The sequence below is a fragment of the Sinocyclocheilus rhinocerous genome, unplaced genomic scaffold, assembly GCF_001515625.1.
Source record: "Sinocyclocheilus rhinocerous isolate Xijiao unplaced genomic scaffold, SAMN03320098_v1.1 scaffold241, whole genome shotgun sequence".
Taxonomy (NCBI): domain Eukaryota; kingdom Metazoa; phylum Chordata; class Actinopteri; order Cypriniformes; family Cyprinidae; genus Sinocyclocheilus; species Sinocyclocheilus rhinocerous.
In genome coordinates this window covers 1,192,814-1,218,573 of record NW_015659312.1, presented here as the reverse complement: position 1 = coordinate 1,218,573, position 25,760 = coordinate 1,192,814, and the positions used below count along the sequence as shown (strand labels likewise).

General features: G+C 39.0%; 1 protein-coding gene across 1 annotated transcript in view; it reads right to left on the bottom strand.

Moving 5' to 3' along the window:
- LOC107723559 (small conductance calcium-activated potassium channel protein 2-like) overlaps nucleotides 1–14,790 on the bottom strand; it is a 66,080-nt gene extending 51,290 nt beyond the window's left edge. The window contains exons 1-2 of the mRNA XM_016532246.1: nucleotides 14,649–14,790; nucleotides 13,036–14,091 (exon numbers count right to left, since the gene is read on the bottom strand). Coding sequence (XP_016387732.1) covers nucleotides 13,036–14,046 — 1,011 coding nt within the window. The 5' untranslated portion in view covers nucleotides 14,047–14,091; nucleotides 14,649–14,790. The remainder of the gene's footprint in view (nucleotides 1–13,035; nucleotides 14,092–14,648) is intronic.
- Between the last annotated feature and the right edge of the window lie 10,970 nt (nucleotides 14,791–25,760).

Sequence of the window (25,760 nt, the reverse complement as noted above, 5' to 3'; positions counted from 1 at the left end):
TCCTGTTCCCTCCCAGCCTCCCTCTCCCGCCTCCTCTCCTAAAACCAGCCAGTTCCTCAGCCCTATCTCCGCTGGTGCCTTTCAGTCCCTCAGCTCACACTCAGTCAGCGCCATCTGGGCACTCTGATCCGCCGTGGGACTTCCTGTCTCCCGCTCTGCCTATGCATGAGGATCCCCCGTCTCTGCCTCCAGCCTCCGAGTCAAGTCAAGTCGAGTCACCTTTATTTATATAGCGCTTTTAACAATACAGATTGTGTCAAAGCAACTGAACAGCATTAATTAGGAAAATAGTGTGTCAATAATGCAAAATGACAATAGTAAACACTCATTTTTCAGTTAAAGGCAGTTCATCATTGAATTCAGTGATGTCATCATCCAGCTCAGTTCAGTTTAAATAGTATCTTTGCAATCATTTGCAATCAAGTCAACGATATCGCTGGAAATGAAGTGTCCCCAACTAAGCAAGCCAGAGGCGACAGCGGCAAGGCACCAAAACTCCATCGGTGACAGAATGGAGAAAAAACCTTGGGAGAAACCAGGCTCAGTCGGGGGGCCAGTTCTCCTCTGGCCAGACAAAACCAGCAGTTCAATTTCAGGCTAGCAAAGTTGTGCAGAGGAATCATCTGGTTCCTGTGGTCTTGTCCCGGTGGTCGTCTGAGACAAGGTGTTTACAGGGGAATAACATCTGTATCTGGTGTTCATCTAGTTGTCCTGGTCTCCGCTGTCTTTCAGGGCTGTAGAGGTCCTCTCTAGGTGCTGATCCACCATCTGGTCTGAATACGTACTGGATCCGGGTGACTGCAGTGACCATCTGATCTGGATACAGACTGGATCTGGTGGGTTGTTTCAGGGTTGGCATCATCTGAGGTCCTCTGAGGGGTTGGCATCATCTCTTCTCAGGTGTTCTGGATCCAGACTGAAGCTTGTGTAAATCCTAATTATGTCTCTATTTGTTTCTCTGTTTTTGCCACGGGTAGGATTTACACAAGCTTCAGTCTGGATCCAACCCTTACGAAGATCTGAGATAACCGAACAGCTGAGAAGAGATGATGCCAACCCCTCAGAGGACCTCAGATGATGCCAACCCTGAAACTACATACAGAACTACCACATTTTGCTATTAGTTTGATTGCATCATATAATAATTGCTGTTAATAGTGTTCATCGTCTGTTTGATTACGTCTTTAATTGATTTTTCCGTACATTTCTGCCATATGTACATTAACTGACAGTCACCACTGATAAGCTACCACTAAATATTGTAGAAACTTAATTTGCTGTAAAGTAGCTTTGCAATGATTTGTATCATGAAAAGCGCTATACAAATAAACTTGAATTGAATTGAATTGAAGATTCAAGACCAGAGAAAGTATAATGGGGAAGAGATGGACCACTCATATAAAAATTTAATCAGAATGCTTAATATGGCAGCTGTAGGAATTTAGGTCTCAATTGAAGAGCCGATTGCCTTTTTGATAGAGTTTGTTTATACCCATTAGCTGGACTAGCTAGCCTTAAGCATTTTTAACATGTTTTGCACTTAAGAAGCTACATTTATGATACCATCAGTGTCAGATATCATTGCTAATTTAAATGTAATTCTGACAAACAGTTATGAAGATTTTAGTCTTTCCACAGTGTGGACAGAAAAGGTTTTCCTATTACTGACAGTGAAAATAGCTGCTGGGGCTGCTACCAAGATGGCCGCTGAGGGGACCGACTCTTAAAGGGACTTTGTCCATGACAAAGATAGATTTGCCGACGATTAACGTCACTGTATGTGCTGTGTTGTGTGTTTGCTCCTTTATTCTGAGCACTTTGTCTAAGTCAAGCAGTCTAATGATGTGAACTAGAGACCTGCACTCCCACGGGACTACCACGAGACCTGCGGGACCCGATATAAGAGAGTGTGGCGCGGGACAAGACTTGATGGGCGAGTGCGGGTGTGGGCGGGTAGAGACTTGTGTGTGTGCGGGATGCAGGAGAATAAAATGATTCGCGGGACTCCTGCAAAATAGAAATATCTTAACATAAAATACCTAAAAACAAATAAATTGTTATTCATCTATTGCAGAAAAGCTACAAGAACAACTAAAATAAAAACGATTAACAGATGCAAGCACAGGCAGAGTTTCCATTTGTAACACGTGTTTGCAGTGTTGAGCACTGTAGCCAATCACAGACATATCTGTTGATTTCTGGAACGCAGTGGCCAATCAGAGATGTTTCAGTTAGAATCTACTAGTTCCAGTGCAGTGCTGAAATTTGCATGCTCACGAATCCTCTCATTATAACACACGAAGTGTAAACATTATGAAAGATTTATTGTGACTATATTCATTGTGGTATAACAGCTGTGTGAGATCGCGATGAACTGATATGTCAGCTTTTTAGAGATTCTAAACTGAAAAATCCGTCCCCCGCAGGTCTCTAATGTGAACCCTCTAGACCAGGGATGGGCAACTGGCGGCCCGCGGGCCGTATACTATACTATATATAATCACTATCAAAGTTGCCCATCCCTGCTCTAGACAAACCAGTCACACACACGCCACGTTTTATCATTCACCCTGAGACCTACACTCACCCCATACAGAAATACACAGCAAATAAACCACAATCAACCTCTATAAACACACACACACAACCCCAGCTGGTAATACGAGAACATGATCTGTTTTCGCCTTTACAAGAGGAACTTCATTGCTCATTCATAGATGACTTGGAGTTTCTAGTTCTGTTTCTTTTAAGTATGAACTGTTTTCTTCTAAAATTCCTTAGACACAAATGAGATGGACACAAATCTGTGTAGCTAGCATAGCTCAGCTAGCTAAAGTTGGTAAAAGCTATTAGTTTAACTACATTTCTCAGCTGGTGGTAGCATCGCTACTTTTTAAATCATGCAGCTTTTCATGTATGAAGTTAGGGATAGTGAGTAGCGTTGTGAAAACTACATTTATGATTGGCAAAATTTCAGCAATAAACATTTATTCTCTGTTGGACGTCAAGTTTTAGAACAATTAATTAATCTTTTGAATCCAAACAAATTACTACTACTAATAAATAAATGACAGCTTACTATTTGTAATATATTACAAATGAAAATTCAGTAAACCCTTCAGTGTACCAAGTTAAATTTTCCTATCTAGCTTTTATTCTGTCTAGCTTTCAATTCAGCCTCTATCAGAGAAGCAGAGGCATCACTAGACTAAAATCCCACTAAAATATTGATAAATCACTATATGTTAATGAAGATTACCATATTCTGACCTGAAAATCATATTATTTCCACAGTCGTGTTTTTTTTTTTTTTAGAAACAGCCCTAGTGATACCAGATTCGCGGATTAATCACTTTTTTTTATCTAATCAGCCAAATGGGTTTGCAAAAAGTTCTGAAATTGTTCATGATTCAGTTTGATTCATTAGGACAGTTCACTCATGCACTGGACTGTTTGCAGCAGTTTCTCTTACAAGTAGAAACAGGGTCATATTTAAGACGGAAAGCTAAAAGAGTGCTAGATGAGATGGATGATTTTTCATTAGGAAATGAGACTTGCAAATATCTTCTATAATTTGTCTACGATGAAGCAGCTATTGCATGTTCAGCTTGTTAATGACTCTGTACTGCAAGTAAAGATGATTTATATCCATTTATATCCAAACCAGTATTTAAAAAAAGTATCAAAGTATGGGAACACTTTTTTCAGGAGTCTTAAGCAAAATTCTCCCCCTTCAGTCTCATTGCTGTGTAGGAGAAACAATATGTGAGATATTTAACAAGATATCGGATTTTTCTTTCCTATAGTTCAAGCCTATTTGACTTAATTCAATTTTTTTCTAGTTAAAATGCTAATTCTTGATATCAGGAATGGAATTTTTTACTAATAAAAATAGCTATTTTTGATTTTAATAATTACATTTCCAATGGTAAAAATGTGTATTAATGATTTTTAAATTAATAATTTGATTTCTGTGAGTGATGGTCATTTTGTTTCAAAACTTCATACTAGTGACTTTTAACTAGTGGAAACTGACCTGTAAATATCTATAATTTGATTCCTGCAAATGAATAAATGTTAAAATGGCATGCCATATTCCTGAGTTACCCACCAATGGGTTTTATTAAACCACAAAACAAAAAAAGCTGCAAAAAACACACACCACCACCAAAATCAAATGTTACGAAAACAGTGATGTATCTCACTTAATGAAAAACAAACACACACAGATAAGCCCAATTACACACCAACTGGCACACGCACACACACACACACACACACACTTGATTACACACTGACATACACCATTACACCCCTGAAAACCCAATTACACACTCAAAAGGCCAAGAAAAAAATGGAAACACACACAGCCTCAGCTACATGCACACAATTATACAGTACACACACATACATTAATCTTAGCATTAATGGCCATTCGAGGGTCCTGTGCACTATTGCCCCCTCTCTCCTTCACTGACCCTTCTCTAGGCTGTCCATCTCTCCTCTCGTTTCTTCTCCTTCTCCCCCTCACACTTTCTTCTTCTCTATGTACTGATGATTATTGCTCCTGTGAGAGTGCTGTAAAAGCGTTAGTGTGGCAGGAGTGGGATTAGGGTCCCGCAGCCCACTGGATCACCCCTTATATATGTGTCTTAGAGATGGATTACACACAAACACAGGTTTGTTTGTTTTTCTAAAATGGTGGGGACTTTCCAATGACTCCTATTGTTTTAATAATGAGCAAAGTACATTCTCTTTCACCACTACACCTAAAGCTAACCCTCAAAGGAACCTTTATATTTTAAAATTTTCATGAAGAGTACAGTTACATAAAATTATATTATAGGATGTGTTATATGAATAATTGTGATAATTTTTTGTAAATATGTCAATTAAATATTTTTATATATACCATTTAAAATAACCATTTTCTAGCTTAATATATTTTAACATGTAACTTCTTCCTATGATGGCAAAGGTGAATTATCAGCAGCCATTACTCCAGTCTTTAGTGTCACACGATCCTTCGGAAATCATCATGTTGATTTGGTACTCAAGAACATTTCTTATTATTATCACCATTAAAAACAAATTTTGATTTGTAGTGTATTTCTAACTTAGTCCTCCGTACACACATTTACCTGCATAAAAATCCAGACACATACACAGTGCCCCTTGTGCACAGGCAACAGGTTGATCAACTGAGGCATCTGCACGCTTCCTCGCATCTACTAAACAAGTCTAAGCAAAGATGTTCCCCAGGGACGCGTGACAGAGCAAGGAGGGTGTGAAAAATAAGTATTGATTTGACAGTGGCATTTTCCAGGTATTTAGGGCTGTTAAGTGTCGTGCAGACGTGGGAGGAGCTGGAGGAGAATGGATTCAAGGCATGCTGCTTCGTGCAACTCTACATGCCATTAAACTGTTTCAGACCTAAAATGTCCTTTTTATGTTATACAATGGCACTCAAGTATCTTACCACATTGAAAATGTGATTTAAACCTGGAAATAAACAGTGTTTCAGAATATCAAAAAAAAATTAAATGCTATGACAAAAAATATATTTGAGATTCTGCACTATTTCTAATCAAAACAACTTGAGATCCACTGAAGCTCAAAGATGCCCTTTGCATCATCTCAAATCATGCTGGAGAACATGATCATCAGGTTTTCATCAGGAGTTTATGCAGCTTGAGTGCTGCTGTCACAAAGCAAAAGAGGAAAACCAAATACTAAGACAATCTTATACCCAATTTCATGCTAGTAATATAATTTCCAATGAAAAAGAAGTGCAAAGAAAAGCTAAGTAAAAGCATTTTCATTAGTAGTCTCAGATTATGGACCCCACTCACTGTACAGAATATTCATATATTTGCTGTGGTTTAGGACAACAATACATTTATTTTGCAATTAGTTCATGTAATGTAAGGAACTAGTTAATGTAGACGGCAAATGAAAAGTTGATTTGAAAGAGCAAATATTTGATGAAAAACAATAGCAACACACAAAGGCTCCGATTTCACACTGCACTCTTTCATGCTGTTCTTATTAGCTCTCTCTCTCCTGTTCTTTTTACCTGTCTATTTAAGGAAGGAAGGAAGTGTACGGAGTGTGAATGCACCAGACATCTCCAGAGGATTCACAGCTGAGCATGTTAGGCACACACATCTTCACACACACAATGCTTAACATCGGTACATTCACACACTCGTATAAATGATATATGTAAGGAATAACTGATGATGGGCCACTGAATTATTATAGAAAAATAATGCACACCCAAGGTGTTAATGCGGCCATGTGGCGAAGTGGGTGTGCATTCTTTTTCGGCCTGAAGTCAATTATTCCACTTATACTGTACTACTAACAGCTCAAGACATTGTTCAGATGTTTTATTTCAAGACAATCATCCTTTAATCGCTCTTGTGTGTAGGACTAATTTCATACACATCTCATCCCAAGCCTCAGTTGCCAATTCTAAAACGTTATTTTAGAGCTAGTAATGTTGGCTTGAGCCATTGATATGTAGACTAATGCAGTTATTGAAGAAAGAGAGAGAAGGACCTTTAAAATGACTGGAATAATTTGGTGAAGTGATATGGAACTGTAATACAGTCAAGACTTATATGGAATGAACTATGTTAGCTGTGTGTTTCCTGAAAAATAATTGCACATCTTACATCATGTCCTAATCAGACGCAATGCGATAATATTTCAGCGACAAGCAATTTGTTTGTCCACATCAGACACAACACATGATAAAATCAATCAAAAATCACAGCCAATCAGAAGAGCGTATGGGCAGGCTCTTTCTTCAAGTATACTGCACTCACAATGAAATAGATAAGTAAATAATCTAATTCATAAATATTAAACCATTTTAAAATGACTAAAAATACATACTGAGTGACTGACACAATCTTTGTCATGAAACACACTTGTTGGTTCACATGTAAGATCTGAGGTAAATTATCCATTGTCGCTTTCAGTATGGCTATAAATGTCAAAATGATATTCAAACTCACAATAGACCCTCTTAACATGAAATAAAGCACATAATCAGTACCTTAGATTATTGTTGTAATAGTTTGTATACTGTTGTTCCAGCCACGACGTCATAGAAATATAAATAGAATCCACCATCGCAGCTGGTTAGGACAAAAACTCTGATTAACATGGAAAAGATACCTTTGCAATACCTTATCACCTTTTGTGGTGTCGCATCTGGTTTGGACATGGTCTTAGAATGTTCGTCAACCAATCAGAATCAAGCATTCAACAGCCCTTTAGTAAAAGACTACAGAAACGATATGTACATTAATTCATTAAAATAACGGCAATTAATCACATAGAATAATTGTGGCAGATGGGAGCCTTGAATAAGCAAAAAGTGGCTTTAGAAGTCAGACTGTATTTGATCTCATTTCACTGATTATACGGAATGCCCAATGGTAATTAAATCCCTACTTTAAGAAATTAGTGGACTGCAAATGGAGTTGCAATTACCTATGTTAATTTTTAATGCATTATTTATTAGATAATTAAAATCACACTAAATCAATGCATTAAATCGACAGCCACATGTGCACATATTCCCATCCAGACCTGCATACACACTTCACATACCAAACTACTGAAATCATCATTTTCATATGCTCAAACACAGACAGCATTCTCCAGCTTCTTTGCTTCAATGTGCACACACGACTGCCATTTCAAACAAGAAGAGAGCTTTAAGAGGTTAGGAAAACACTTATAATGATGTCTCATCAGGAATTTCCTGCTGGTTTCATCCTTTCAAAAGCAGCTGTCTCACACACACACACACACACACACACACAGAGAGACACACACAGCTCAAGCAGCGCAGTAAAGCCATCAATAGGTGCTTGAAGGTGTGCAAAGGTGATTATCAATAATCGATGTAGCCGGTCACTCGTTCGGCACATGTGAGCGTTCGGCAGCATCTAAGCAGTTACTTTCCTTACTCATTTCCTCCACAATCACTCTAGATGCTCCAGCATCCATTCACATAAACTTGTTTCTTATGGGAGTTGCCATTCACTATACAGGGGGTTTGAGGAGAGGTAATTCCCCATTAGATGAGTCAAGTCAAATCGAAGCAGTCTGGAGAATGTGGAAGAGCATCAGTATCTCACATGTCTCTGGACCTTCAGCAGTAATGCACTGAGAAAAAAGCCCTTTAATTGCTCTGAGGGGCGATGCAGCACTAACAGGCTTCTATTGTGCTGTTTTATAATGGCTATAATGGTATACAATCAGCATGGCCATTATTCATGTGCAAACTTGACTCACTCACCCATTTTCCATCACAAATAAAGAGATTTTATTACAGCCTTTCATTTCATCTCTCCTAACATTCACTCGCTTTTCTCTCCCCGCTCCAATAACACTCCCCCGTTCACCGCCCACTACAATAACAGAGAGAAAGAGAGAGAGATCTGTGGAGAGAGAGAGAGCACTAAGGATAGTGAGTACGAGAAAGAAAGAAAGATACCCAGACCAAGAATAATTATCAGGAGAGAAGAGGAAATGAATCGTCAGAGAGAGGAAAAGGAAAAACAGTACAAGTACAAGAGAGAGTGAAAGGAGGAGAACAAAATGAGTGGGTGAGACAGAGAGAAAAAGAGAAATAAAGCGTAAGTGGGAAAGAGGGAGAGACAGAAAAAGAAAGTCACAGGGAAGACAGGCAGCGAAAGAGAGATACTGAGACGGAACAAATTTCATATACGTCTGCCATATCAGAAGCACCTGCAGAACAAGGACCACACGTAGAAGTGATTTCCAGACTACATGCTGAGACAGATCCATTCAGAACAGTGCCAGATGCGAGAGAACACCTCATAACGCTCGCACAAACCCACTCGCGCACAGACACACACTTCAGATGACTGCACTGTTCCAAAACCCACTGAGCATTTTAAAGAACACGAAGGTTTTTTTATGAGAAATATGCAACATAGTTATTCTGCCTTCTAAGATACCTCTTTTTAGACTAATTTCAAAGCAGTATTTCATGTAGCCTTCAACGGAAATGCAATCCCAGAAAATCACATACAAATTTACCCAATATTTATGTGCACTAGTGGTTATTTAAGCATAAGGTTTTTAAGATACACTATTTTAAAAGTCATGTAGTGTATTTCAGCTTTGAGAAACATGCTGTCATCAAACTCTCAAGCAATTAATTATTGCGTACTGTATGTCACAAGTCCCAAATCAGTCTCTTATAAGGTTCTATGATAGTTAATAACTTATATTAGTAGAGCTTCCTGTCACCTACTAAAATTAGGCAACTGACACCAAAGCTACATAAGTTGACAATGAGCTCAGCTTTGTCTGTCCCTTTCTTACTCACACACATACATTCAGCCTTCAGTCTGAGGCTGTGGCTATTACAGTGAAAAATATTTCACCTTGACATGATGTGTCAGTTACATTCAATCCTTTTAACGTAACGGCACAAGTCATCAGTCACTTACCTAACTTCAGCCTCGCTCTGATTTTGAGACTTTGGCTTTATATAAAATGTTACTAGTCTGTAATTCATCTGAAGTAAAAGCCAGTTCTCCAGTAACACTATGTAGGCTGTAATGGCAGTTACATCTGCTTTGATCATCAATCAAGCAACACTTGATTTTTAGCTCAAGAGCCGACTGCAAGGATGTGTTTTCTCGCCTCCCATGAGATCAAAACTTATGCAGAGCAAAATGGAGCTTTGTCATGCATAAATAGAGTGTACCGTATATTCCTCCAAAATTTATAAATCTGTATTAGTAAAACTAAACACATATACACTCACACCACATCACTTAAACTACACCGCTTTCAGTATTAAACAAACGGTTTGGGTTTTGTATGCTCTATCGCCAACATGCTTCTGATTTCCACAAACAATTTTGACTCATCTCTCAGTTCTTTACAGTCTTTAAAACATTTACAATGGAAGTTTAGAGAGTGTGGAGGGTTTAAAAGCAGAAATGTGTAGCTCAAATTTTGGTTAAACCAATTATATTATTTATTCTGTACAAAAGTGTTTGGCATTTGAACTGTAATGCTGTCTAAACCATCATTTCTGCACCGTAATACTGTTTTAGAAGGGTGAACTTCTGGTTATGTTACAGACGTAATTTTTCTCAATGTAAACAGTCAGTGTGAAAATTACATGGTTTATTGGCCTTACGTGGTCATAACAGGAGTTGAAATATCAGACATAACTGCACAGACAAGGATGTGAATGATTCTTTCACAATGGTCTCATGGTGACATATAAATGTTCATACTTCTGGAACAGTGTGTATTTTAAAGGGATAGTTCACCCAAAAATGAAAATTCTGTCATTAATTACTCACCCTCATGTCGTTCCAAACCCGTTCATCTTCGGAACACAAATTAAGATATTTTTGATGAAATCCGAGAGCTTTCTGACCCTGCATAGACAGCAGCGGAACTGACACGTTCAAGGCCCATGAGAGGTATAAAGGACATCGATAAAATAGTCCATGTGACATCAGTGGTTCAAACTTAATTTTATGAAGCTATGAGAATACTTTTTTGTGCACAAAGAAAACAAAAACAACAACTTTATTCAACAATTTCTTCTCTTCCCTGTCAGTCTTCGACGCGCATTCACGACAGTACCATGCATGCATGTGGTGCTGCTGACGCAGGAGCCGGCGTTTTGACATAGAATCCCGATGCACCTTGTTTGCAAGCAAAGGAATGCACACGAATGCTTAGTGGTACTCTCGTGAACACGTGGAAGAGAGGAAATCGTTGAATAAAGTTGTTATTTTTGTTTTCTTTGTTCACAAAAAGTATTCTCATAGCTTTATAATATTAAGTTTGAACCACTGATATCACATGTACTATTTTATCAATGTCTGTAATACTGGGCCTGGCACGTGGTTGTACCATTGCTGTCTATGCAGGGTCAGAAAGCTCTCAGATTTCATCAAAAATATATTGTGTTCCGAAGACTAACAAAGGTCTTACGGGTTTGGAATGACTTGAGGGTGAGTATTAACGACAGAATTTTCATTTTTGGGTGAACTATCCCTTTAACATTTATTCTAGATGCATTGACTTCCATTATAAGAGCCATACCATAAATACGGAGCCCTGCATATGATATTGTGGCAATAAATTAAGATTTTGTTCCGACAACTTATTAATTTGTTGCCTCATTTTAGTTCAATAGTGGGCAACAGCTAAACAAAATTAAAATGATGGAACAAATAAGTATAATGTGGCCACACCTGAACTAAAATGAGTAAACAAATTAGCAAAACATGGCCATGATTGAATTATGAATTAATGTTGCCAAAAATGAGTCATGGGAACAAATTCTTAATTCATGGTCACAATATCCATTTTTTCATCCACTTGTTATGTGTGGGGCACTGTACGTAATTTTTTTTGCTTGTTTTTCAAAGTGAGGGATGATTCAAAATGTTCTTCTGGGAGCTTGTTTTGGATCCAGAACATTCGTTTAATAAAAGTTTCCAGACATTTCTTAAATCACACAAATATTACTGATCTCTTCCCCATTTAAGAAATCTGCCAGACAGCTGTCCAAAATTCTTTCTGAGCCTACAGACATCTGATCCTCTCAGCACTTCTCTGACAGCAGCAGCATTACTAACTTTGAATGTCTACTGCACATGTGTATGTTCACTAAGATAGACAACTATTTAAAACATTCATGCTCATGCCAGATACACAGGTGCATCGTTACTGTCCTCTGTTCCAAAAGGGTGACAAATGCCATACCAATTCGCCACAGATCATTGTTTTGAGAGCTGATTTTCAGCTTAGCTTGTGTAACATGATAAAGCCTTACACCCTCTAAATAACAGAATTTCCTGTGATCAGACACTTTGTGCCCATTCAAACTGTGACAACTTATGAATGCAGCTCCCGAAAAACATTTATTTATATCTCTGATGATTAACTTGCTTGAGTATTGTTGGTGTTTGTGGCAAAAATCACGCATTCGCATCGCACATCTAAATTTGGTCACTCCAAATGACTCACACTTTTCACAGATCGGAAAATTTCTGTCATCATCTATCCACCCTCACCTCGCTTAAAACCTATGACTTTTTCCAGTAGAACACATAAGCAGTTACTATAATAAAGGTCAAAGCTGCTATTTTCCATAAAATGAAAATGCAACTGATCATTGGCGGTGAAAGTCAGTTGCAAATTTGCTTGGTTTACAAAAAACAAAACAAAACAAAAAAAACACTAAACAGAAATTATGACACTATATTATTTTGAGGTGTGGTCACATTGGGGGGGGGGATGTCTATTGGCAATGGGGTAGCGATATTTGAAGCACCACTCAAGAAACTAGAGCTGTGCGATTTGGGGGAAAATATCAAATTGCGATTTTTGGGAGAACGGAGGTGCGCTCACTCTTGCCCAGGGCAAGCAAGACTGCAACTCAAGGCTGGCAGTCATGCATATGCTCTGGAACAGAGTAATATCGCTTCCACATCGCAGGCTTTGCAATTAGCAAATCGCAACGTCTCAAATCGCGATTTCGATTCGATTTCGATTAATCGCACAGCCCTACAAGAAACCATGGAAAATCCATGAATTCAAAGAAATTACTTTTACATTATACACGCAAGTTGTGGTTGCAAGAACTTTCAATGGATGGACAATGTGTAATGGATAGACAAAAATGTAACAACATGAACGTGAGTAAATGATGAAAGAATTTCATTTTTGGGTGAACTATCCCTTTAAGTCATTTTTTTGGGTCAAACATCTGCTCTTGTTTTTTTGAATGTCATCATGGTTGATCGTAAACTTGTGTACTGCTTTACATTACAGGCTGCACTACATAGTGTATGGCTGTATCGAAGTTTTACAACTGTTATTATAGGAACATAATATGGGAAGCACAGACATACTCTCATTCTCATTCACACACAGAGCAGGACCAGTAGGATGTGTCCTCGTGCACAACTATTCACCCCAGTCCCCAGTGCACAAAGTCCTCACCTTAGTGTAGACACCCCAGGACAGCTCGGTCTCTATCACCATGACAACAATGCCAAACATGCCGAATATGAGCGCATAGTCACTAAGTCTCTTCCTCTTTTCGAACAGCGCCCTCCTGTGGCCTAGTTTGTAGCCAATGTTCTGATTCTTACGTTTAGGGGCTTTGGAAGCGGTCCTCCCCGGGCCTCCCACGACAGCACCGCCCCTCCTTCCATTAGTCCCACCCCCTGCCACGCCACCCAGCACACCCCTGCTCTCAGAGAGGGCATGGTTCTGGTGGTAGATGGACATTTGATTGGCCGAGGCCTCGAGTTCGTAAGCGTGTCCGTAAGGTGGATCCTCTTTTGAGGAGATAACGATCTCTGGGGGGTTCTGGGATTGGGACTGACTGTGTTGAGAGGAGGCCGTGGTTGCCTGGCTCGCACTCGCCCCGCCCTCTTTGGTGTCACTTCCGCTGTCGGACTCAATGAGGTTACGGCGGGAGGCACTGAGGCGGCTGAGCGGCTTCATCACGCCGCCGCTGTACTTGCACGAGCTCATGGCGATCTCGGTAAAGGGGTTACTGTCCCGCCTGTGCACCAGCGGACTGGCCTGCCTGTGCTTACATCCCCTCTCTCGCTCTCGCTCAGTGGAAGGCGAATGAGAGGAGTAGAACAGCGCATTGTAGACAGGCGAAGTCTCCCCACTCAGACTATGTTGGCTGCCCAGGCAGGAGGAGAGCGGGGTGCTGGTGGGGTGGAGCGCGTTGGGGATTGGTGTGGACAGCTGGGGTGTCGTGGACAGGGGCAACTTGGGCAGCGATGCCGGGGGAAGGTTCGGCGTGGTGGGTGACGGAGTGCCATTGAGACGCTCCAGGCTGCTGTTGCCTCCCGTGTGATTCGAGTGGTTGGTCCCAGGGTAGTTGCCAGAAAGGGAAGCATGGGAGAGACCACCGAGAGGGAGGGGCAGATGTTGCTCTTCGTCTTCGCTCCCACTGAGAAGGGCCAGACTCAGAGAGGGAGGGGGATCCATGGCAACCAGGCTCCAGCAGATTTGTTTGTGCTCTGCTCCTCAACTCTGGAGTTTAGTTGGGGGGAGAGAAAGGAAGAGAGAGAGAAGAATGGATTAGGTTATGTTATTTATAACCGAATAAAATTAGCAGGTGAAAAGGAGGCTGGATTAAAAAGGGGAACCCCCTCATATTAATAAACCAAGGATGGACTGAAGGTGTTGGGTGACACTGAGTTGTTCCAATGTGCATGAGGAGTTTACGTGGAAGATGTATGTGAGTGGAAAAAGACTGATGAAACTGATGAACCTATGAACCCATCCACATCTAATCGCTCTGAGCTCTCTCTCGCTATCTTCCACCCTCTCTCTGACACCCCCTCCACTCCTCTCGCTCCTTCCAGCAATATGTCACATAAATGCAAGCAAGAGTCTCAGTAGTTTTTAAGAAACTTATGCATGGGTCGAATCGTGGCCTCTGGACTGACCTAATCTAAAATAAATACACACTAGAAAGCATAATTTTAATCATTTAGTACATTTATAATCATGTAGAAATAGTTACACTTGAGATATAAATGACAGTTTGATTTTGATTCCATTAAACATTTTTCTCTGTTGCTTACCTCTCTCCAGTCAGTCTTTCTCCACCTTCATATGGTGATTTCAGAAGCAGTGCAACAATATTCCTCCGCACTTTTTCTTTTTCATGTTGTCAAAATCATGCCATCATTTCTTCCTCGATCCGTTGCCAAGCAGTGATTCCAGATTGAAGGTTTTTAATGACAGAAGTATAAACCGCTATTTCTTAAAATGAGACTCCTACAGACGAAAGCTGTTGTGTTTAACACCTTAACAATGATCGAAATAAAAGCGGAAAATAATTTTCGGGAAAAGGATTTAGTGCGCTCTTTAATATTTCAGGAAATACATCCACCCGTTGCATTAAGTAGCATTATTAGCCTCCTGTGAAGAAAAGCGCTTTAAAGTAGCATCTGGATATGAGTACAGGTGAAAGTAGCGATAGTCTGAATTTGTGTAGAAATGGATGCATGTCCTCCAGCTCTCACTCTGACAGCACGTCTCTCATTCTCTCTCTCTCTCCCTCTCAACTTGTCTTTTGGGCTCCGTCTCTCCGCCCAGGTCCCTCCTCTCTGCTCCTCTCATTGGACACACATCGCTGAACCAAACAAATAAGCTCTGAAAAAACTAGAGAAGAACATTTAATTAAGAAGAAGCACCTGCCTCCTCTACGGCTATTCCTGCTTTCCTAGCACAAATATTTTTAATAAACCCTAACAACAAAAACAATCGTAATAAATAATAATAATAATAATAATAATAATGATGATGATGGATGATGATGATCTTTCTTCTTTTATTTATTTATTGAGCACTTTCACACAACCGACCATTGACCAAAGTGCTGTACAATATGTAAACACATAATAAAACAGTCTCAAACATTCTCTCTCTCTCTCCCTCTCAACTTGTCTTTTGGGCTCCGTCTCTCCGCCCAGGTCCCTCCTCTCTGCTCCTCTCATTGGACACACATCGCTGAACCAAACAAATAAGCTCTGAAAAAACTAGAGAAGAACATTTAATTAAGAAGAAGCACCTGCCTCCTCTACGGCTATTCCTGCTTTCCTAGCACAAATATTTTTAATAAACCCTAACAACAAAAACAATCGTAATAAATAATAATAATAATAATAATAATAATGATGATGATGGATGATGATGATCTTTCTTCTTTTATTTATTTATTGAGCACTTTCACACAACCGACCATTGACCAAAGTGCTGTACAATATGTAAACACATAATAAAACAGTCTCAAACATAAAACACAACACTAAAACCACAATACAATGACAGTGAAATAAACTCCACAATTTCAATATACAGATAAATGTCTATACCCCATTAAGTGCTAATGCAAGGAAATATTCATTAAGCTTGTGTTTAAAAACACTTAATGTGGGAGCTGATCTGAGAGAAAACGATGATTCATTCCAGAGTTTCGGAGCTATCGCTACAAAAGATCTCTACTTCTCCGTTTAGTTCTAGGAATCATCAAAGCCAGCTGGTCAGCTGACCTTATAGAGACCGTTTTGGCTCATATTTCTCAATCAGTTCCACCAAGTACAATGGAACCCTACTGTGCAATGATTTATAGACAAAAACCAAAATTTTAAAATTAATTCTATAAGGAATCGGTAATGTAAAGAACTCAGAACAGGAGTAATATGATCTCTCTTACGAGAACCTGTCAAAAGCCTCGCTGCAGCATTTTGGACCAGTTGTAAGCGGTTAAGCAATGATTTATTAATGCCAACATATAATGAGTTGCAGTAATCTAACCTTGTGAATACAAAGGCATGAATGACTTTTTCCAAATCACGCATGGACAAAAATGGTTTCACCTTGGCTATTAATCTCAAGTGATAAAAACAGGACCTAACCACAGAATAAATCTGTTTTTCAAACTTGAGATCACTATCAAAAAGAACTCCTAAATTTCGCACTACTGACTTACAAAAAGGGGCTAAACTGCCCAAATCAGATAAATTATTTGGAGCTCCAAACCACAAAACTTCAGTTTTGTCTTCATTCAGATTTAAAAAATGTAAGGACAGCCATAGCTTAATTTCTTGTAAACAGTCCAGCAAAGATTCTATTTGCTTTTTACTATTCTTTTGCAGATGAAGATACACTTGCATGTCATCTGCATAGAAGTGAAATGAGATTCCATGCTTATGAAAAATTGATCCAAGGGGTAACATATACAAAGAAAACAAATTTGGTCCGAGAATGGACCCCTGTGGAACCTCACAAAGTAAAGAAACAGGTTGTGAATAATCTTGACCAACATTAACAGAAAAAGATCTGTTTCAAAGAAAGGACTTAAATCATGTAAGCGCTATACCATGGATTCCCACCACCTTCTCAAGCCGTGAGAGTAAAGTCTCATGGTCAATATCGAATGCAGCGCTAAGATCTAATAAAACAAGAACTGCTGAGGACCCTGAGTCAACTGCAGTCAATAAATCGTTTAAAACCCTGATCAAAGCCGACTCAGTAGGTAAGCCCTAAAGCCTGACTGAAAAAATTCTAAAAAATGTCATTTTGAAGCAAAAAAGTATGTAACTGATTAAAAGCCACCTTCTCTAAAACCTTCGATAGAAAAGGTAACTTTGAGATTGGCCGATAATTTGATACAACAGCAGGATCCAAATGTGTTTTTTTCAAAAGTGGCTGAACAACAGCATGTTTAATAGGGACTACTCCTGTTAAAAGGCTATTATTTATTATAGATAAAATACTGGGGCCAAGAACATCAAATGCCTGTTTCACTAACCTAGCTGGAATGATATCAAGTGCACAATCAGTTGGTTTCAGCTGGCTGATTACGTTAGCTAATGATTGCAGAGAAATAAGTTCAAAATGGTCAAAACCAACAGATGGTAGGCGAACAACTGAAGGTCTAATATCGGAAATCTTTTGAACAAAATAATCCAAAAAGGCCCCACAAGTAATAATTGGAGGGTCAGAAAACAAATCAGATTTTGGATTAAGTGCAGAATTTATTATATTAAACAGAACTTGTGGCATCATCATGATGATGATGACGATAATGATTGATTATGATGATGATGATTATTATTATAGTTGTTAATAATAACGATGATGATGATGATATTAATTAAAAGTATTATTATTTATAATTAAATGTTGATAAAGAATAATACATGATTAAATAAAAGGGGCAATTGAAATAAATAAATAAATGTGACTATGCACTCATGTAATAATGACACTTGTAGCCATATAATACACCAAGTCACAACTAGGTTACAATAACTGTTGGAGCTTTAAGTTGTCTTAGTTAATCTGTCATTTCTACTCTATTTTATTTTTATTTTAGTTATTAATTTTAGAAAGAGAGTTTCAGCTTGTTTTCTTCATCAGTCATTAAAGTTGTCATAAAAAAATTAATAAAAAAAAAAAAAGAACTTTTCACTATAGGTTGTGACTTGGCATCCCTTTAATTTGACAAAAAGTTAGCAAAGACAGCAATTAAACTTAAGATATCAATTTTAGTGTGTTGCCAGCTTTATGGAGTAGTCTGCACGGTTGTTTCTGGTCAACAAATCATGATATATCTTGTCAATATCTCATCAGCATTGGTGTATAAACCCAAAGCTGCCACAACAGGTCAAACCCCACCAACAGGTGGCCAAGAGCGCAGCCGCTAGCCAACTTCCCACGAAACTAGACCTAACTGCCCCTTTGTCAGAAAAAAAACACCTGTCACCGGGATATACAATGCTGCCGATGCCGGTCTAACAGACATCCCTTAAGCTGACAAGTTTGTGTTTGTTAAAGGGAGAGGTTACCCAAAAATGTAATTCCAAACCTGTATGACTTTGTTTCTTTTGTGGAACACGAAATAAAATAATATGAAAAAAAGTCACAGTGGTTTTTTGTCCAAAAATCTGAAGTCAATGGTAATTAAAACTTTTATTACTTTTGATTATTTCACTTGACAGGTACGAATAAATTAAATGCATATCTCACCTGGAGAGACGATTTCCCTGGATTTAGTGACTATTACAGAACAAGCCATATGTTGCCCCGGTGACATCACTGGCAACAAGCGCAGTCATCATCTCTTGCGGTTGCCATGGTGATGATGCAGGGTCACACTATTCCTGTATATGTGTCCAGTATCATATAATCTAGGGGCATGACACAGGCTTAAATTTCCCTAGTGTCCAAAACCTTGCGACAATAAAAAAAAATGACACAGAGGATGAGGAAAGTGAAAAGAACAAAGACTTGATAAGAGGGATTCAAAGAAAAATAAAACAAACAGGGGATGACAATGAAAGGAGAGTTACCCACTGGAAAGGTCAAAGGTGACCGGGCGAGGACAGTGACATAATGGGACACAGCTGTCCAACTCGAACTGGGGAAGATGACAGACATGACAGCTAAGAGCACAGCTCAGACACGAAAAAGAAAGGGAGAAATCCGTCATGCCGCTTTAAGTCTGGCCGACAGGGAAGATTATGGATATGCAGAGATGGGGAGATAGTGACACCAAACAAGTGCATTTGTTCCTTTTGTGAAGAGAAAAGGTCAGCTCATTTCTAAAGGACATCTATGAAGTGGTGTATTACAGCGAGAAAGTTTGAGAGAGAATGATAAATGCTGGAAAAACACTGATCTGATAAATATATATATATATATATTTATGACCGAACAACAGAATGAGCACAGGCAGAGTGGTTACCATGCCAACACCAGAGTACACAGAGTTGTCTTCTCTTTTTTCTCCTGTTGGATGAAACCATTCTGTCTAAATGCCAAACAATCCGCATCGGCACAGGAGGAGGAGCTCTTCGTCTTGCCTTGATCCCGTTTTTATTTTAAATTGCACTTCTCGCTAATAGACATGCAGGCCCAGCACGTTTGATTCACGAGTACGCGGAGGGATGACCACATCCACGCATCTAAACAGGCCGTAAAATTCCCATCATCTCCACCTCGACTGAAACACACTCACACACCCATGGATGCTAATCAATAGCAGAACGGCATCGCTCAGTGGGCAGCAGGGCGAAAACAAACCCACCTTATTTACTGCTCATGTGAACTCAGCAATACTACACTTGAGCTATGCATCATCCACCGGTCCGTTGAAAACACACCGTGTTCTGGAAGTCAGTGGGTGGCGTTGGTGACCCCTATGATTCAGTGGACATGCTAAATTCATGAAACGATCCATCAAATTGAGTCATTGCCCATAATCTTTCCTCCTTCCAGCCATTCAACTCCATCCGTCCTGTATTCACATCATCACATGCTTCCACACTGTTTGATGGTAATGAACAAAATGGTTCGCAGAACTGACAGAGGCAGAGAAATTTGAGAGCGCAATGAAAGGCAGATAAAAGGGGTGAGAGTGGGAGCAGGAGCAAGGAGAGAAATGAGGAATAATAAGAGAATGGAAGAAGATAAGGAGAAGAAATGACAGGCAGTAGAGGGTGTGAGTGATAGGGGGCAGAGGGAGAGAGAGAAGGAGAGACAGATGGACAAACAGAGACAAGTAAACAGAAAGAGAGAGGGGTGCCACAGTAACAGTCTGGCACTACGCTTTGCTTTAGATCCCATTCAAGTATGAACACACACCCAACACCATATCCCATTTTTTTTATTATTTTTTTTTTACAAATAACTATAACCTTTAATGGAAAGACATGGAGAAAACACACACACACACTTGGTCTAAAAATATACATGGCCCGAAAAAAAAATAAAAAAATAACAGGCTTCAAAACAGCAGGCACAGATTCTAAATAATCCACACAGACAAATGCAACAATCACAGTGACGTTCTCGCTCTCAGAGAGAAGTATTCTTCATGTTCACTAATGGACTTCCTTACTGCCCACACAGTGCTACATCAGCACTCTACACCATCCCGCCTGGCCCTAATGTTCTAGTTGGGTTCGGTCAATGTTCCCCTACAGGTCCAACTTGGCTGGGTTAAATGATGAAACAAGTCTTACGTGTTTTGGAAGACAATTTTGAATGGACAGAGTAACAAAAGTAGAATTTGGGAATGTGGTTCTGTGACGCTGGAGAATTCGATCGATATCTGGCATTACAAAGATGCTCTCAATTTGTGACGCACTTACTGAATGATTGATGATCACTGGCATCTTTTCTGACAATCGCTTTTGTCGTCCCTATATCAGCTCTATTTAGACACTTCTGACTTGACTTTAACCATTTGTCCCACAAAAAAAAAAGAAAAAAAAAGTGATCCAACTTCTTTTCCATTTGAGATTTCTAAACATGCCCAAGTGTACCATGCAGGTTTGTAAAGTGTTTCACAGAACTTACTCAGCGGATCCTTGCCTTTAACTTACAAGAGTGAAGATACCATGTGTCTTTGATGTATGTTTTGATGACTGCTGTGAATTTTGTTTTGTTTTGAATGTTTTTGTATTGTTGTTGCAGTTTATTTCAAGTTCTGAGGTTTGTGTTTTGCATGTTTTGTTTTGCAACAAATGATGTTGGATCCTTGTCTTATAAGAGCGCAAATACAATTCCTCTTTGATGTATGACTGCTGTACGATTTGTTTTGAGTTTTGTTTTACATTTTGTTGTTCAAGTTTTTTGTTGCAATTTTTGAGTTTTCTTTTGTTGCGAGTTTTTAGAATGTTTGTGATGTAACAATCTGCCTAATAACTGCTGCTATGAATTCTGAATGAAATACTATAATTACTACTAATTAATATACAGTGGGTACGGAAAGTATTCAGACCCCCTTAAATTTTTCACTCTTTGTTATATTGCAGCCATTTGCTAAAATCATGAATTCTGAATACTTTCCGTACCCACTGTATATGAATATTCACATTCTCAATTAAATCCCATTTAACTGATACTAATTAATATCTAATCCATGATTATTATAATCTATTTTATCTACACATGCTCCAAATATTTTAAATCAGAAGTATAACAAATCATTTTTGTAACTTAAACGTGTTGACAGGGCACAGGTTACAGAAATTGCATGATTTAGAAAAGCAGATGTACGACAGCTGTATGACTGCATTTTGGGTCTCAAATTAGCATATACTGCAAATGTTGTGCTTGAGGCTCAGCGTTGAGCTTGACTGTTATTCTTCACTCTAATTAAATATTACAGACATTCTGAATGAATGCACATTAAAGTTGGATGTACTACCACTGAAATAAATGTGTTAACAGGGATACCAAATTATGTTAGATAGAAAATATCTATCAGGATGTTCAGCCACTAACCAAAAGCAATAACCGCAATAAAAAAAAATCACATTTAAATTCTATAACAATTGATTTCTGCCGATTACTGTGGTCTTGTAAAGGGGGTAGCTTTGAGGCTAAACAACTTTACTCCATGGGTAGGTTTCAATGCAGTAAACAGTCTTGATAAGAAATTTATCTTGGTTTAATTTATACTGAAGCAGACAAAACATGGGTTAGTCAAAAAACGAAAGCATTAGGCTCAACCCATTACATCTTCAAGGGTTAAAAGAAAAACCAGTGACTCCACCACAATTCGAACACTGCCAGCTGTTTGACATGTGAGGACATTTACCTTATTCTCTCTCTGTCTTATATGAGAGCTGGAAACCTGAAAGCTTTCTCATTACACACATACCACCTGCAGCCCCTGGAAAATTCCCTAAACTAAAGGCTACGCGGTCAGGGTTAGCCTACTATAAACAGATTACTACCTAAATACTAGTCCATCTTCCCTACCCTCTACTCTCACCTTCCACTCACTTTTTCATTCCCTGCTCTCTCCATTTCAGCTCTCCCTTTTTCCAGCACTGCTTTCAACATCCATTAAATGTTGACTTCTTTCATTTGCTGCTGCATTATGCCTACAGATCACATTTCTTCATTTACACTCATTCTCTGTTCTTAATTCTAGTTCTTTCATAGAGCCTCAATTGCAAACTTAATCTAATTTCTCGCCATGCATCTTTCTTCTAGTTATGTCAAAGCATTACTGGCACTTTATTAAAAGATTTAAGTCATCAACATCAGTTATGCATTACATATCAACAATTAACAAGATATTTACAGCATTTATTAATCTAGGTTAATGTTAAAATGTTACAGTAGTTGATCCAAAAATTAAATTGTCATTTACCCACCCACATGTTGTTCCAAACCTGTATGACTTAGGCTACTTTCTTCTGGATTTTGCATTGTCTTTACACAGTGAAAGTCACTGTGGTCCCAAACAACACTGTTCATTATTAGTTCATGATGCCTAATGCATTAACTAATGTTATGTTGTGCAGTGTTACCATCTAATCTTTCACCATTTCTCTGACATAGACCAATGATGTCCTTTGAGGTAAGGTTACAAGCGGTCCAATATTAAATTGGTTAATTTATGAAAGAAACTCCATAGATTTGGCATGCACGTTGTATAGCAGCACATTATAACCTCATTATGTAAGCCACAGATATGCACAGAATTCTAAATACAGTAATAACACTTGTGCCGCGACAGTTGGTGTGTAGGTGGAAGTTAGAAGGGAAAGCCCTCAGAGGTTGATCTTTCTCTCTCACACACACACATTTCACATTACATTAGTGCATTTGTCATTCTAGCCTAGGCAGGCCTGCAGAACAACTCTGATTCTACCGAGTCAGCTGGTGGAACGAATGTGTGTGCTTTTCATGGGAAGGCAAAAGCTGTGTGAGGATCTTATAATGTGTGAGCGGTCTTAAATGTTTGGTTTCAGGGCTCAAAGCAGTGTCAGCTGTTGCTTTGCATCATGCATCACTAGGATGCCACAAGCACTGGGAGCAAGTCATGAACACACACTACTACTGGCGTTTAGTGGCCTTTACTTTAATAACTCATTAACCAATAGTTATAGTTCCGTGCTCCCACGGTTTCTTTTTTTCTGCCTTCCCTGCTACCACACTACTTCTTCACGTACTCCCTCATTCTCTCCTCTCATTAATTCTTCTCTGGGGTTGTTTGACTGACAGACCCTTCTGTACTGCGACGCGTCGTAGACCCTTGATGTGGACGTGTCAAGATGTCAGTCTGCGTTTCCAACACAGGCTAATAACGACACTCCACATGCTTTTTTAATAAAGTGTGAAATTACCAATAAATTTCACTAGCGCAGCTGGTGGTATTTTACGCATTACCCATGCTATAAAAATACCCTCAGACCGAATCAGCAGACTTGCCAGTGAAATTAGTGCGGGAAAATGAATAATCACACTAATGTTCTTTCTCTTTTGCAGCAATCTCGTCCAGGGGTTTGATCATTCTCAAACCTGTCATCTGTGAACTACACGCGACAGGGAAAGGTCGCCATCCAGCGGTAATAAACCAGCTTTAAAATGGCCAGTTTTCGTGACTATCAGCCTCCAAACAACACTTTCCATATCATCTTTAGGCTATAGTTGTTTAAACAAATCAACACAGTAAAAAGTCACTGGCATACGTTCAAGCAAACAACTATATAATGAAGATGAAACAGTTTATACAAGTTTTTAATTTTGGTTATATAAATGATAGGTCAGGACAGGCTGTCAGCTTTTCAAATGTTATTTTATAGCTACAATGCATTCATTACAAAATTGCCTAAAATTTTTATTTGAAATATTGTATAGGCTAGTTGTAGGTGTCCAATCAGATCCATTATAGAGGCCTATTATATACAGAAAATAAACACACACTGTCTAATATATACTTATTAGGAATATATTTCAAATTAAATGTATATTGGGGCCTATATATCAAAGGAGAAGATCTGAGGATTCTCTGGCAAAGAGAAACCTACCATTCTAAGAAATTATCAAGGATATTTCCCATAAAGTTATGTACTCAGAAACCACAAGAAGGGAACAATATTTCACTGCAATCTTGAGGGTTGAAATATGAAGTAATTGTCTTCATTTTCAGTCCAATAAGAGATCTTTTTATTTACGTTCTGCTATATACAGCTAATAATGTTAGGGAATAATGTTATATAGCTAATAATGTTAGGGAATAATGTTAAAGGGGTGGTTGATTGCAATTTCACTTTTTTACGTTACGTGAAGAACCCAGAATTTTACATAACCCCCGCCTCCGGGAACACGCAGCAAAGGGGGCGCTGCTTTAGAGAAGAAGAAGAGAAAACTAGAGGTGCACGTAAAAATCTATTCATATATGAATCGCGATTCTGTCTTCTAACGATTCTAATGGATTCACAAGTTGTTTCAAAATCAATGTTCAAAAGCAGCGTTCTCATCCTATTCCTGGCCTTGCCCTGCATCTCTCTCTCTCTCTCTCATTCAGATCATCAGCTCACATATTTTCACATACTATAGTTATGAGAAGCGTTATACATGGGCGCGCGTGTGGTTGCCGAACTGTATTAAAGCTTTAATCAGGATAAAACCGTATATTAAAAGCTAACATAAGCAGTAGCATTTACAAATAACAGCGTATCTAAAAGTAAATTCTGGCAGTTTAATGCCTACAAAAACGACTGGTAAGGGACTACAACGAGTTACTTCCCGGGTTTGTGACATCACAAACCCAGACAAACCTGAGTTATGCAACAAAGGGGGCAAGGCCATGTTGTGCTGCTTTAGAGAAGAGGAAGAGAAAACTAGGGGTGCACGTAAAAATCTATTCATATATGAATCGCGATTCTGTTTTCTAACGATTCTAATGGATTCACAAGTTTCAAAATCAATGTTCAAAAGCAGCATTCTCATCCTATTCCTGGCCTTGCCCTGCATCTCTCTCTCTCTCTCTCTCTCATTCAGATCATCAGCTCACATATTTTCACATACTATAGTTATGAGAAGCGTTATACATGGGCGCACGTGTGGTTGCCGAACTGTATTAAAGCTTTAATCAGGATAAACCCCTATATTAAAAGCTAACATAAGCAGTAGCATTTACAAATAACAGCGTATCTAAAAGTATGAGACAACAACAAACAAAAATCTTAGGCCTACCATTAAAAGCCGTGCTTGCACAGGTTCTGCACGATCCTCTTCAGTAATATCCTCTGCTTCTTAATCGGGCTCAAACTGATAAGCGATATAGGCGACGTCATTGTTTACAATACAACCGGAGCACATGCCGCCAAGGTGAGGGGCGGGACCGCGCGTGCGCTAGAGGCGGTTTTGCCAATCAA